Source organism: Filicampus tigris, chromosome 19 (genome assembly GCF_054856515.1).
Source record: "Filicampus tigris isolate MCC_2025a chromosome 19, RoL_Ftig_1.0, whole genome shotgun sequence".
Taxonomy (NCBI): domain Eukaryota; kingdom Metazoa; phylum Chordata; class Actinopteri; order Syngnathiformes; family Syngnathidae; genus Filicampus; species Filicampus tigris.
This window is the reverse complement of record NC_141235.1, coordinates 9033683-9049991: the sequence shown is the minus strand read 5'-3', so window position 1 is coordinate 9049991 and position 16309 is coordinate 9033683. Positions and strand designations below refer to the sequence as shown.

The following is a 16309-nucleotide window of genomic DNA, read 5'->3' as shown; positions in this document are numbered from 1 at the left end:
CAGTAGATGACATTCTAATATATTGTTACTGATTGAAGCCATATATGTTAAATGCCATGATGTTAAAATACTGGTTCTTACCATTTTTGTCTGGGGAGGGGTCAACCCTTTTATCACTAATAATAATAATAATAATAATAATAATAAATGACTACAGGGTGTCCCAAAACGTAACATCATTTGAAATATAAAGTATGAATGTGCCTTACCTAGGCCAGTGGTGCTCAAACTGGAGCAGCTGTGTACTGTTTGAAACTTTGACCTGTGCGCCCGCGGAACATCTTTCAATGTCAACAGATAAGGGGCACTGTTTGGGGGAAAATGATGATCATGACAATTGTATATATATATATATTTTTTTTTTTTCAAACAAAGCCTCTAATGTATCCCGTTACTGTTTCCATACATTATGTGTGGTTGTACAGTATGTACACTCACGGTCTACTTCATGTTAAGTGTTCATTTCATGTTGTGTACGACCAATTTGCAGTGTGTCTGCTTGCTCTCAAATAGCCAAAGTCCCCCTGCGGGTGTCATGAATGTTTCATAATGGCTGCGAGCGTAGATCTGCCTCACAGACGAGGGAGACATCAGTGCAGAAAAATGTGTTTGATGCAAAGCAGACTAGCTATAAGTGCACACTGAGTCACATAATACAGTAAGTCATATTTTGGAAATGGGCCGCCGTTCCACTCGGGTACAAAAGAACAGCTGCCTTCAGAGTTTGAGAGTGTGTGAGCATGATTCTGGTGGTGATACCCTGCAGTGTAACAAGCTGCTCATTCACCTGTAAAATGTCTTTTATTGGATACTTTTGTGCGGCTTCGCTTTTGGAAATCTAATTTGATGCATTCCAATCTCCCTTTATCAGGAGGGAGGTGGAGTTACTTTGGACAGGCCGAGCTGGCTGCATTTCTGTTACTGCACATTGAATAAAAGCCATTTTTATTGGGGACACAAACAAAATTCTAGATAACTGAGTGACAGTATTTAGTACAGTACTACCTTGAATTATGAGTGATCCGATTGAGGTACTTTTAAATATACAAGACAATACTCAGCAGATTTTTTGCAAGCAAAAATTTGACCGCAATTTTCACAGCAAGCAGCAGATAGCAAGCGATTCTTTAAAAAAGGCTTGCTTCAAGTTGTTTAGTACTACTCTCAGTTGAGGTTTGTAGTTAAAAAAAAAACTGCCCTCCAAAAGTCTGCTATCTTAATGCTAACACATAATTTGAAAAGCCATACGTGAGCCAATACAACTAGCATTGATATCCTGGCAAATTGTTGATAAAAAAAAGTTGGGTGAACTCCAAATGTAAATATGTCATTAGGATAGAATAGATGTTTTTAGTTTTGCTTTTGTGAAAGTTGGCTTTTTCACATGGATTTTTTTGAGAGAGATTTTTTTTTCCCCCCTTTCAATTCATTACTAGGGTTTGCATGCATAACATACTTAACAACCTTGTATAATGAACACAATCATTAAAAAAAAAAATTAGGGACAGCTAATGGTCCATAATTCTCTGCATCACCGTTGAAGTGAAAACGTCCTTTGTATCTACAAAGACCTTACAGTTGCTCTTCTTTGAAAGCATGACTTGAACCAGTTCCGATAAAACTGCTGCTATGGCGACGCGCACGCTAATCTCCAGTTTACAGACTTGAAGTTTCTCCTCCATCACATTTAAACGCTCAAAACGATTGGTTTGGTCTGCTCGTTTTGTTTGGGAGCTGACCAACTGTATTTGTTGCTACAGTACATCGTTTTACTCACACCATCCAGCTGCCTAACAGGAAATGGGGAATGTCACTTCCCCCAGTGGGCTGTGTATGTGTGTGTGTGTGTTTGCTGAGGCTGGTGCTAATGCATGCAGTCCGGCAGCACTGATACAACAGCGAGAGCAGAAAGAAAGCCGGCTTTGTGTTCCACTCAGGATCTCGGACACAAGAGTGGCTGGAATGGCACACAGCCATTGTCGCTGGTTCATGGCGGTCACACACACACACACACACACAGAGAAAGGGCAGTAGCGTTGGGACTGTTGCTCTATTTTTTTGGCAGCCGTAAACACAGACAAGCAGCATCAAGATTTGTGTCTTATTGTGAAGTTTTACAGGACACTTGCCTGATTGCAACACACAACCGAATGTTCTGTTATGTCTGTCATAATTTAAAGCTTTTGTTTTTTTACTGTTGAATACCCGAACATAGAGCACATCATGAAACATTTGCAAGGTTCAATTCTGTGCTTCTAAAGTAGCTTTTTAGTAGCTTAATAGCTTTTGAAGTTAAAAATAATGAAGAACATTGCTTCTGTTTTTTTTCCAGTGTTTACCAGTTGTTTTGTGAATTTATGGTCATGTGACCAAAAAAATAATGGCACAATATATCTGCTCCTCAGCTCAGCCTCTGAAGTCAGAAGCAGGTGAAGGGTCACGTGTCTGCAATCGAGATTGACAAGGAGTGTGAGAAGCCAACTTCGCCCCCGCCCGTTCTGCTAGCTGGTGAGTTCACTTTTTCAGCTACTGAGAATAGCATCTGAATTCGGAAACTTTTGCAGAGGTGTGTCGATTAATCGATAAATTGAAAACTACTTGATTATCCAATTAATCCATAATTATTCTGATAATCGATTTATTTAGGCCTTGTTGAAATAAAAATTGAACAAATCCTTGGAATGTTGAGCCTACATTTGATACATGTATATACTGTATATAAATAGTGTGTGTTCTTAAGGGGAAGCGGTATGAAAGTCAGTTTAGGACACGGAGTGTTGGATTTACTGTGCTTGTGCTCATGTGTTGGATGCTTGTGGGCAGCTGGTGTTTTGTGTTTACATCTGAGTAGCCAACGATTCAAGGAGACATACTTGCTTCACAGCTGAACTCGTTCCTTCAGAAGCTTGCCTCTTATCCCTTCCTTCGTTTTGCCTTTCATCTGTGGCCCTCTTATCTGTCTGGTTGAGGTATTACCCAGATTCCTTATTGGGCTAAAGAATAAACAGAGGTTTGTAGAAAAAGGCAGGCCTCTAATCTTCCTCAAACTATTTCCTGAGTTAGTGGCCAGGTGTGCTTCCACTTGAATTAATTTTCAAATAAACATGTAATTCTCCACCCCAATCAGGAATATAGAAGAGGTGGAACCACTCGGATGTACCTTTACTATGACGAACACCACCGTCACATCTAAGGTCTACATCTTAACAACTTCCGTAATGTAAAATAGCCAACCAGAGCTGGGTAGGCCACGCCCACTTAATGCACATAAACGACTACGTTCAATACCGCGCAGTGTGTGGGACTTTCGACTTGAATTACTTTATAAAACATTATTTCTTTACAATATTTTATAGAAGCCACACATCTTTATCGACACATTAGAAGCAACACTTTCATAATAGGTTGACAAACAATATTTATTTAGGTTCACAAAAATGATAAGTTAATTATCAGGTAGTCCACAAATATTGTGGGAATGGTCTCATACAGTCATACAAAGTGGGGGAAGTGGACGTACATGAGAAACCATTTATGAACAGGCCAACCCAGAAAACACTCAGATTTAACCAAATAAAGTATGAAGCATGTCAAAGATGAAATGAAGAACAAGTTTGATCAAAATAATACCAAAGAACATAATTAATTTTTTTTATTAGATCCATAATTGCCCAAATCTTTAACTTAGGAAAAAAAAAATCCACCATGTAGACAAAATATTGTTTATCTCAAATTTTTAAAATAACTAAAAAAAAAAAAAACAGGGCCTGACCCTGCATGTAATATATTGCCATAAATCAGGGTCACCCCTGAGCTGCCCCTTGCCTCCCCCCGTTAGCTCAGTGGCGGACCGGCAACTGATGTGAATGTTGTAAAATCTCTCTGTCATACACTTGCATCCTGTCTTTTTGGAGTCTGAATTACAAATGAGCATTAGGGCCACACAAAAAAAACCCCAAAGAAAATGCATTGTAAAATTCTGCGAACAATCAGAATGTTTTGAGAAAAACGGTCATAAAATTGAAAAAATTAAATAGACAATTCTATTTGTATTACGAGAAAGGCTTGAATGAGCATAGTTATACAAAAATCAAAACGTTGCGTCAAAAGCCATATTTTTCATTCGGAAAGTAGCGCAAGAATGAAGTTCTATTATGAGGGAAAAAAAGTCTTTAGAAAAAAGATGCAGTGGAGCAAGAATAAGAAAATAAAGTCATGTCACAAGAATAGTTGTATTCTTTCGATAAAATTACAAGAAAGTCAGTTTTTAGCATACCATTTGAAATCGTTGAATTGTTCCATAAAATTGACTTCCTTTTTCTCCACTATGCTTTTTAATCTTTATTCTCACCTTTTTTGTAACCCTACAATTTTTTTCTCTGCAATCATTTTTTTCTTTTTTTGTGTGGCCCTAATATATCTTCACATCAAAGAACCTGTCAGGGATGTTTTTCCTCTTTCTGAGATGATCCGACTCAAAATTAGTTGTCATTATTAGCTTTGGAAAGCCCGTGTCATTTTGCTATAAAAGAAGTTCTTGACAAGTCATGCAAAATGTTTACAAAGAGTCAAAAAAATGGAGTAGTCACGCCCCCCCCGTACCCCCCCCCCCATCTAGAGCCAGTTTAGCTGCTTTAGCAGAACCGCCTCCCAGATAATAAAACTATCATCATTACAAACAATATTATATTAAACCACTAGTGATGTTTTTTTTTTTCTCCTTGTACAACCCATAATCTCAAAAGTATACAGTTGTCGACTTCAGTTGAAAAATAAGCCGTTGTGTTTGCGGATAAACTAGCATAAACCAAAAGTGGCTTCTGCATTTAAGAAAAAGAAGGAAAAAAAAAAAAAAAAGCCCCAAAATTGTTAAGAATATGTCCTGTGTCGTCAGCGCAAACAGTTGGTTTAAGAAGAATCCCTGATTGGCTAAAAGAAGTCAGGTGACCACCAGGTGAGGTAAGAAGAAGCCCCGCCTTGACGATGGGGATGACAATATGGAGGTGTTTTCCTTGAACGCGTGTGTATTCATGTGTGTGTGTTTACATAGACATTTATATAGATTTCCGCGTATGCGTTCCGACCAGAGCCGCCCTCCGGGGGGAAAACGCACGCATGCACACACTAGTGTGTGATGCTTCAGTCACTTTAAAACGCTGCATTGCAAGTTCCTCTCTCGTCATGCAGCACAGACAGTTGCAGAAACACAACAAGACCGGTGGGGGTGGGGAATCGCTAATAAAAAGTGTTGAAGGAGAGGGGCTGAACAAAAACAAAAAAACTACAAAATTTGCTGCCTTGAATGTCCTTGAACATCACATAGAATCCTTGGGCATGACGATTGATTTTCATTTTTCCAAATTCAAATATTTCTCTTATGTAAGAAAAAAACTACGATTTCACATACTCTCTTATTACTATGCGTGTGCGTATCTTGTATTTTTTTTTTCTACTTTCGTATTTGCATTGGTTTTCTCCTCTTCTTTGAAATTGTTCACCCAAAGTTTTTCTTGGTTTACGTCTTTTCGCGTCCGTCCATCCGTCTTGCCACATCCGTATTTTTTTTTGTTTTCTTTTTTTTTTCATCGGGGGGGTGGGTGGGAAAAGACAAATTTCCCGCCTCTCCGGGGTGGCTGGAGCGGGCAGGGGTGTTATTTTTAAAATTTTTTTTCGTGGCAATTCATCTCTCCGCCTCCATTGCTACGCTCGCCTTTTGCTCGGCGCCCGCGTGGGGGTTGACGCCCGTTGGCCAGGCGGGGCAGGGCTGTACGGGGGGCTGCCCCTGAGTCCAGAGTCCCTGCGGGGGCGGCGGTGCGTTGGGCACGTTGGGTGATACCCCCCAGCCGCCGATTTGCGGGGGCGAGGTGGCCGCCGACGCCGCCATGGGGCTGCCGCTGTTGAAGCTCTCGGACGCCTTGAGCCGGGAGAACATGGTCAGGGCGTCCGGGAAGTTTGGGGGTGTCGCTGGTGTGTTGGCTGGTGTGCACATCTGAGGGCAAGGAAGGAAAACCAAGGATTAGTGTTTTTCCAAAACAGGAAGTAGACATTTTGACCGTGATGAGCTGTTTTGGTTCAGTGATGATATCAATCAACCAATCACAGCTCAGCTTCAGAAAACAGGTGAGCAGTGATTGGTCATTACCTGAGCCCAGAGCAACTGTGATGTCATTTTCAGTCGACAGCAAGTCACAAAATGGCCGCCCCCTGAGATGGATAAAAACTTTGCTTCTTAACTCATATTCCAGAATGCCGCGCTTAGACTTGTAGGGGCGCATACAACATATTATTGTAAAGAAAAAAGTTTGGGTTGACTTCCCCTTTTAATAGTAAAATTAACGCACCAGGCGAAGAGCTGGTGCATGGCGCAACATGAAATGAACGCTAGAGTCGCGTATTTCCATATGGTAACAACGTTTCAAATCAAAATGATCAGAAACGTACAAATCAATTCATGATGCGCTGAACAGCCAGGTTGTCCCCCCCCCACCCCCCACTATGAATAGACACCAATTTTTTTATTGTGCGAGCAATCTTGCCGTTGTGCTGCCAGGCAACACACCCAAAGCGCACAACCACACACACAACTCAGAACTGTACCGAAAACAGCAACCAAAGAGCCTTGAAGCTCACAGGCCAGACGTTTTGTGCCTTTCACCCACTTCCCCCACGCACACGACTCCATGCCCGACTTCCTCCTCCAAGTCGTTTGTGACGGGGAAAACAACAACCTGCTGTATTCCAGCGGGGAGGCAAAGGTAGAGTCACATTCGCAATGGCGCACGGCCAAAGTCGCAGGCAAAACGAGCAAGTCAATCAGGCTGCATCTTTCATTTCGCAATCCTAGAGCTGCGGCTCAACTTTACATTCTCAAAACATTGCTCCATGATTGTAATTCTTGGGCTACAGGCAACGCGCCCCCTAAAAATGCTCCCTTTGCCGTGCTGTGACTGCAAGGTGAGCATGCCGGCGGTGCACTCCGGACAGGAAGTGCCGGCTCATGTCTTTGAGGCCGTTTCCTGCGGTAAAGCGACACCCGAGAAAGTACTCGTGACCTCCAACGTGACCAACGGCGCCGGCTAATATCTGGATTCGTTTATCTTCTGCATGTGTCAATGGTATTCCTGCGGGTGCCTGAGGATGGGGCCGTCCATGTCCTTGAATTGAAAATGAAGGAAAAAAACCCGACACCTGTCCTCTCAGGTTGTCTGCCGAGTCCTCTGACTCATCCATAAACACATACCGAGACCACACACTGCAGTTTACACATTTAGCTTTTGTTTGAGACTCAGCAGCAGACTCGGAAAGGAATGAACTTTGAGGGCAGGGTAAAACGGAATCGTTTTCTTGACAGAAAAGCATCTGTCCTCGCAGTGGCATTCTAGTTGACTGTGAAACTGTAACATTCCAATACGGTCAAAATAATCCTAATGACTTTGAACTGCTAAAAACAGCTGACTATAAACCCATTGCTCAGGGCACTGAGGTTGTGAATACGCCCAATAATTTCCAGGCTGAGTGGAAAAAAAAAAAAAAAAAAACAACGCTCCATTTGTATCATAAAGGTCACTTCCGTAGCAGAATGTGTACTGTCAACAGATAAAGGATGCAAATTTACAAAGAGAAGTTGTTTATTCATGGCCGGAGCAAGGAAATGTGCATGATAACTCAATTATCAATAGATGATCATGAAGTGAGTTTTGAATGTCTTTGAAGCAATATAGACCATAACGGGAGTTTTATTTCGTTCATATTAGTTGGCTTGTGTATTTGCAGGTCAGAGCGTTGACCTTTAGAAACAAAACAGTTCATATTTAGTTTACTACTGGCTGGCAATGAACGTAAACTGCCAGTTAATCAAAAACTGATTATGATAGTTGATCATTTTCCCCCCCCCCAATGGTTCAAGCTATTGATCTGAGCAACGTTAAGTGATCAAATCCAAGAGTGATTTAAATTCAGAGTGGTCTAGCCGTTTGCTTTTCCACATGGAAAAAGACCAGTAGGATAGCAGACAAAGACTTAGGAGTTTGTGTTCGAAACACAGCCAACAGAGAGGCGTTACCATGGGGACGACTGTTGTGAGGAAAAGAGCGCAGATCTTCTGTTGACAGGAGGCTCTGTGGTCGCGGCGGCCCCGGCAGCTCTCTTGCGAGTCAGTTTGCCGGCATGAGGAACGCGTGGCTTGATGGTCAGCAGCCGCCGCAAACATGCCGGCCCGAGACACTCCACCGTTTGTGGGTGAGCGTGCGTACGATGAGATGGGAGTTATTTCCAGTCTCACTAAACGCATTCCTGAGAAATACTAAGCGTGTATGCAAGGCGGAAAGGGAGAAGTGGGGATACATTACAATTCTTGGCATTGGCAGAAGAACCGAAAACCTTTTCGCAGCCATCGCTGTTTTCTGCGTAGTTAAAGTGGAAGTCAACCCAAAACTTTTTTTCAAACAAGAATCTGTTCTATGCAGCCCCATTAGTCTCGACACAGCATTCTTAAGCAGAAAAATCCACCCGTTTGACTATCTGAGGGGACGGCCATTTTGTCACTTGCTTTCGACTGAAAATGACATCACAGTAGCTCGGGTCTCAGGTAACGACCAATCACGGCTCAGCTTCGGAAAACAGGTGAGCCGTGATTGGTCGTTACTTGAGCCCTGAGGAACTGTGATGTCATTTTCAGTTGACGGCAACTGACAAAATGGCCGCCCCCTGAGATGGATAAAAATGGGTGGATTTTACTACTTAGCTCAAATTCCAAAAATGTAATATTAATCAGACTAGTGAATGCGCATATAACATAGTATTGTCAAGAAAATTTTGGAGTTGACACTCCTTTAAAGTATTTCAATAGTCCAGACATGTCCGGACATGTTTCTGTCTGTGAGAGAGGATGTGTAAATTAGTATATAATTTAAGACTGACATTTTGTTTTTTTAAGGCCAATTCAAGTTCTGATATTTGTCCCCCCCCCCCAAAAAAAAAGCAGTTTCATTTTTTTGGGGAACTGAAGAAATTTTACAAAAGTCAGTTGAACTCTAGGCAGAAACTATGAAGAGAATCAAGAAAATGTTTTGCTTGTACTTAGTGGAGGTTTAATGCTAGTCAGCTGCAAGTTTTAGACACACTGATTCACCAAAAGACCAGCACTTACAAACAACCATTGTGTGACTCAGATCTGTTTTTTTTTCAAACAAGACTTCCTGGATGTCAAAAAATAGATTTTCTTTCCTAAAAAGAAACCAACAGGTGCTGCTGAATGTTTCAGTCAACTCAAAAGTGACCGTGCCCTCCACTTAGCAACTCTGACCCTTCACTCCTTCCACCTCAGCTTCAAGCAGCTGAAATCCCTCTCACAGACATTTACATGCACGTAGTTGATCATTAGCCAGTCCACCTCGTGTTTTTGTATGCTTATGTCAAATGTACAGTGAAACAACATGAGGAAGGCGGAAAGGCATTAGGAGGCTGCAACAGGAAGAAGATAGGAGAACTGTGACTAAATGTAGCATTTGTTGCTCTCTACGGCACGCTCTACAATGGCAAGCATGCTAACAGTAGATGCCGCGGCCCGCTCATGTGTAGAAGAATAGTTTGGCTTGGTAAAAGACCAGCTACGGAAACTGGGCCAAAGGTCATCATGAGGCAGAGCAGTTGCAAGGACAAAACACGGGCTCCGATTGCCAAGAGAAGCACAATTTGTAACTGCCCATCTTTTTTTTTTTTTTTCCCCTCAATCATTTTGCTTCACTGCGTAAACTTGAATGTACAACTGCTCAGAACAAATAGCAGGATGAGAAAACCGCTTAGGGGGGGTGATAAACGTGATCCAGGAAAGCAGGAAAAGGATGAACTAAAGCTTGCGAAGGTGAGAGCTCAGGAATAGTAAGATTAGATCGCAGCTAGCCAGTGTTGAAAATATCCGCTGACCAGCCAGGCTGCATGCTAACCACCTAACCTGAGGAAACGGGCCAATGTGACAGCAATGTTTTGTTGCAAAAGATTAGCTCCTTCAGGGCATGAAGCAATTCGCCTGGCCTATAGACGGCGTGGGGGGGGGGCCCGCGAAACACAACATCCTTCCGCTAAGATGTGTGAGTTGAAAAACAGGGCAACATGCTGGAACAAGCAGAGCGCTGCCCTTGCTAGCACCTTCAGATGTGGCCAACTGCCTAGCATGGATGTACTTGGGTACTTCTACACTGAATTGTCCTGAACATAAAAAAAAGAAGACACTTCCTGAATCAAACCACATCAAAATGCATTCAATATTGTAGCGTGACCTCATTCTACGCTATTGTCTGCAATAATGTCTAGTCTGACAGATGTACAAAGCAGACCTTAGTAAGCTATGGCCAAATACCTGCCATTGGCATGCTATATTAGTCCACTTAGCTAGACGCGTTGGCGCAAACGGCCTCCTCTATTCGCTCCCTAGCCGACAACACAACAGCCACCATCTGTGACGTCTCACCCAGTGACGACGAACGGACGGCGTTTTCCGACAGACGGGAATGAGAGCAGACAGTCGATGCGGTGCCATCATGATTTATGGATGGCATATTACATCTGCAAGCGCCTGCATGGGCGCAGTGGCGACCGAGTCAAAAAGCCGGGTCTCCGGGATCCAAACTGAAGCGCCCTGACGCCGGGAGCTCATTTTTGGCACGAACCGCGACACCTGAGCGAGGCTTGCTTGGTCGCTGTGCAGAATCTGCACATTGACCTTCGTAAAATGTGCTGAATTCACCTTGTGCGTGATGGCAGCGATAACCAGCAATTACGGCACAATAAAGTCAGAGAAACACTGTTTGTTCCTGACATTTATCACACAGTGTGAGGGTACTCATCCATATGAAGAGGCAGTGTTATCTTACTGGATACAACTGTGGATTACTTTCAATGTAGCAAATGTGTATTTTATCAGCATTGTAGGGTGTTGTCGTTGTTTTGAGTGAAGGCGATGGTTGCCTTTTTTTTTTCTTTTTTATAATCTTTGACCCTTTAACCCCAATTATGCTACCCTCTCATTTTTCAAACATCCTCGCCCTGACTTGATTACCAGGGAACCACGCGAGGCCCTCGCCGCATTTTGTTTAACAGCCATAACTGTGGCAGGATTAAAGCAGCCTTTGTCACCGTGTTGGTTTCTCGGCTGAGTCACATGATGTGGGGTCACATGTTCCCGGACAGCTGTGGAAGTCATCCAGCTGGGCCGCTTCCTTATTTCTGCTCACGTGTGGATATCACTGTGTTCATTGAGAATGTACAAGGAGAACATGTCATCATGGAAACACTGACGATGGTGTGACAGATTAGGGAAGAACGATTGTTTTTTTTCCCCCTCCCAACATCCATCTAAACACTTGGAGAACACCACATGACGTGCAGACAGCATCCATCACAGATTACACGGAACTGCATTTTTTTTCCAATTGCCGTTCAAACCCAAGTAGAAAACAATGATGAAATTATCGGTATTGGCCATCACCAGAATACACCATGAAGAGTCCAGGGGCACTTTCGGTCAATTAATAAGTAAAACAATGAGTTAATGGTTCCCTTCTCCCCTAATTGAGCGTATGAAGACATAAAGAGACAAAATCCTACGATCCAAAAACAGATAACCGTTGAACAACTGCCCCACGTCTGGGTTTGTGTAGCGCACTGAAAGTGACATGCTGGCTTACACAAGTAAGGAAAACCAAACATTCTTGACAGCAAGTCTGTGCACTTGATGGCAGCTCTTTTACATGGCGTGCCCAAGCGCACGCAGGCGGTCACACAGTCAGGAAAAAAGGCAATGACGGCAAGAGATTTAGCAAGCTAAATCCTCCGGCATTCACGGTACTACTTGTTCTGATGTGTGTGCCAACAAACCTTAAGTGACTTTTGGTAAAAACGCACACTGGTGAAGCGGAATGTGAAGGCTATTCTACTGTTTGGAACAGCCCACACTAGACATGCTTGGTTGCCATGGTTATAATAAAAACATATTTGAAAGGCCACATCTATTGAAGTCAAAAATGGAGTGGGATGGATTTTCTTCACCAAACTCCGGATCAGGAAAATCAATATATGACCGTTAGAGCAACAATATGCACATACTGTACATATTTTCCATAGGCTTGTAATTAAGGGGGAAAGGAATGAAGTTTTGATTTGTGAACTTGTGAGCTTTTGTTCTGCTATATTGGTGAAACAACCTGAGCTTCCTCTAATGTTGTCTTAGCATTAGCATCAGGCTAATGGGTCCTAGGCTAGGAACCACATCTCACTCTCAAGAAATACACCAGTTGCTGATTGAAATAGGCCAGGAAAGTGTATCATTGAAATGCGAAATGTAAGCAAGCAATCACTGACAGGCTCACCTACACTGACAAACGAGTCAGAAAAAAAAAAAATGTTGCGAATTACTTGGCATTTTCTAGTGATTAACAGGTAGGAATGGGCAGAGTAACTGATTAGTCGGTTCACTGACGGTCGGGAATTCGGGCGAAAGCCTGGAGCTGACTGGTCTTGATGCGATTGAGGCAAAAGGGAGTGCGGTACTTGCGCTGTCAATTCTGTGCCAAATAGTTTGCATTCTGGGAAAGACACTGGCATGGAAACAGGCGTTCAGAACATTCAAAGCCAGAATGTTTGATTCTCATCAACCAATGAAAAAAAAAATAGGTCCGCTATTTTGTCTATTCCTAGTTGTAACTAGGGATGAAATGGCCTACTAATAAAATCTCTGTTAGTATTGCCATTTTCCGTTATAGTTATCGTTATTGCGGTATTAATGGCTCCGTCGCTTCCTCATTTATTCCGTGACACAGTATGTCAGTAGTGATAGAATTAGCAACTAACAATGCTTTGGTTTAGCATCTCGTGTCTTGTCACCGTGCAAATGAGACTAATGTTTCGAGTCATGATTGTAATATGCACTTGACTATTAACTGATGTGTCGTAGTCTGGTAGATCATTATTATCATTATGAATATTCAAAGGTGACATTGTTACATCCTTGTACTTAAATGCCACTCAAACAAACATTAAAATGAAAGCAAGGGACAATTTAGAGAGAAAACTGAAGCATTGTGTGAATTGAATGAAGTCTGGACATGCCACTCTACTGTACTACTGTTGTGAGTCACACGCGCGCAACACACAGGGCACGCTTAAAAAAAAAAAAAAAAAAAAAAAAAAAACATGAATGTAAAGCACACGGGAGGAGAAAGGCGTGCATGCTGGCATGAGACAAAAAGAGAAGAAGAATTTGTGGTTACGCAAGAACACGCCTCGAAACGCAACACCACACACAGTAGGGAGGTACTCTGCATATCTACAGCAATTAGTTGCACTAAAGAATCGACAAAAATAAATACATAGGGCACTTTGTGGATTAAATTGAGGATTATGACACTCTTATTGGATGACAAGCAGGAGCCTGGTCCCTTTTTTTTTTTCTAAAAACATAACGTCGCTATATTTAATTAAGCTTTCCCGTCACTACAAGTAAACAAACCGGCAATTAGATGACCAAATACAGAATTATTGAAAAGAAACTCCCCGTTTTAAAATAGTCGTAATTCACTTCTTCATTGAGCCGTCCAGGAATCGCGTCAGTTTATTTCACAAGGAACCCTCGTGCGGTGGAAGACGTCACTCCTCATATTCGCCCTTCAAGTTCTTCCAAAGTCTTTGTTCTGGAACAGTAGACGTGCTCCTTTAACCAACCGCAACGAAAAAAGTCACAGGGTATTAAGTCTGGATTCCTGGCTGGCCACTCACACGGACCACGACGACCCAACCATCTCCCACGGTAGGCATTCAGCTGTTGACGAGCAACAATGGCAAAATGTGGACGGGCGCCATCTCGCATGAAAATCAAATCTTCAACATTCTCCCAAGCACGGGACCAGATTTCATCTTGAATCAATAATACTGTACTGTAAAGCAATTCTGGGGATTCACAGACTAATCAGTATAATATGCTCATTCCCGAAGCACTAGATGGGTATTTTTTATATAGTGGACTATATAGTTCACTCATCAGGAAAATATAAAAAAGTTTTCAAACAGTATTCTGGCATGCCATTAATTGCATCATTGCTGTGCATAATCTGCAATAATAATTTTTTTTGTTGGTGTGATGATTGGGACAATGTCATTGCGGTCTGTGGGACCAAAACGTATACAACATTGTTTTGTTTTAAACTTGTCTACTTCTGGTATGTCTGTGTTTCACATAGTAAGTACGCTCTCGACACCGATTGCCGCCAACGGATGGACTGATGATTGACGGACTAAGCTAAGTTAATTTTGTCTCAAAATATTTGGCAATTAATTGCTGCAACACATGCAAGCACGATGAGAACATGTAAACTCCACACAAAAAGGCCGGAGACCATATTTGAACCCCCAACTTCTGAACTGTGAGGCGGACGTGCTAACCACTTACCCACCACAGTCCAACACACACATACAAAATGTAAACACTCACAAGGAGCATGGAGAAGACGCTCTTATACTAAACGTGGTTAAGGGCCAATTGGAGCTGGAGTTAGCATCTGCACAGTAATACAACTTGTGTGTAACTTTTGCCTTAATTACACTTGAAAACTATTTCTTTCCACTGTCTAAGACTCTTAAGTACACAGTGCTATTTTTCTTTGGTCACAAAATGAAAGAAACTCGCGAGTCAAGAAACCACTCCAGTGCGTTCGTTTTCAAAAGGCTTAAAGTGTGAGTGTGTTTATGTAGCTCTTTCCCCCACAATGATACCCCCCCCCCCCCCAAAAAAAAAGGTTGCTGATGTGTCATGTGAGGGGGAGTAGCAACAAGCATATGAGATGAATACACGCACAGTGGGTCTATTGAGAAAGGCACTGCCCCTCTTCCAGGAAACACTGTGTATTTTCCGCTCTGGACTAAAACGAATTTGCTAATTAAAATAAAGTGAAATTCACAAATGCATTAGCAGTTGCTTCTTTTTCTCCTCCTTGGAGGCCCGTGTGTCACCGTGGCTGCCGCCTGTGCAAGAGTGTGTGTGTGTGCGTGTGTGAGTGTGTGTGCGTGCGTGTTTACAGTATTTCTGGAAGCGCACAACATGGCCGACATGTGCTTTGTTATTGTTAGTAACACACCAACCCTCCCAGCCTGTGAGGGTCGTTCTCGCCCTTCATGCAACCTCGGACACCATTCAATGCCTCTGTAGACTGTTTTAAATCAAAAAGGAAAACGCTAAATTATAAGTTTAAAGACTTATTTCACCCCAAACTCACCATTTGATGATGATGATGGCCATATGGGATATTTGTTTCTTGGAAAAAGGCACTGAGGGCAGTCTAAAAGAAAAGCGAAACATAACAGAAATTAGATTGCATTTTGTGTCTTTTATTCTGAACAGATATCTTAATCACAGCCACGGGCGAACATGGCTTGTTTCGCAACAGAACAGGCATGTGGCGACACAAATGCATGTCCGGGTTTGCTGTTTGTTTGTAGACAACCGTGGACATTTATTGCGGAATTGCACACACATGAACAGCGCTGTCGTGGGTCGGATTATAGAATTTAATCTAGAGTGAAGTCTAATTGGATATGCTTAGGGAGTGCGTTTCGCAACATTGCTACAGCTTTGGCATATGTGTAAAATGATCTATGGCGTCCGATTGTTAAAGCGAAATGTTTTTCAAGCGCGTTAGTTGAAATCGAGAGCGGAACAAATGTTTGGCGAGACACACGGGCGCTAGCTAGCCGAATGTAGCAAACATAAACAGTCGCCGCGTGCCGACTTCATTTTCTTTTCCCCCCTCACCTCAAACTGCCAATGTGCCGCCTGCAGGAGCTGCTTCGCTTGGTCTGCCGCACAACCCGCCGTCAGGACGAACTGGTTAATCATGACTTGATGTTTAAGTTCATCCATTTTCGACGAAGCCCGTGTCCTAAGTCAAAAGCAGACTTTCGACCGTGTTCCTCTTTTCTTCACTCGAGTTGTATTCCGTCTTCCTCCCGTTCAGTCGTCCACCATTACAGCCGGCTGGGCAAACACAAATATTTACTGTAGGAGCGGTGGAGGAAGGGATCTCGCGTGATTGACAGCACAGTTCAGCCAATCAAGTGAGTGCAATGCGCATGGGAAATGTAGGCGGAAACAGGAGGCTCTCGGATCACGCGTGTCTTTTGGTCGCCTGTGCCCGCCGTGTTTGAATTCCTAATAATATATGACGCCAGAAAGTAAGCAAAAAAAATGGATTTTAAAGAGCAACTCAGAAAATGCAATAAAATCCACGCAGTGCGTCTAAATGGCCATGTGAGCGTTCTCGGT

At 42.7% G+C, this 16309-nt stretch overlaps 1 protein-coding gene across 1 annotated transcript; it reads right to left on the bottom strand.

Moving 5' to 3' along the window:
• Window positions 1–3401: 3401 nt before the first annotated feature.
• Window positions 3402–16046, bottom strand: ubald1a (UBA-like domain containing 1a). The gene is made up of 3 exons (XM_086015741.1): window positions 15800–16046; window positions 15264–15326; window positions 3402–5989 (listed from the first exon to the last, which is right to left on the bottom strand). Exons 1-3 carry the CDS (start codon window positions 15905–15907, stop codon window positions 5681–5683), a joined length of 480 nt encoding a protein of 159 aa, XP_085871867.1. The 5' UTR covers window positions 15908–16046; the 3' UTR covers window positions 3402–5680.
• Window positions 16047–16309: the final 263 nt, after the last annotated feature.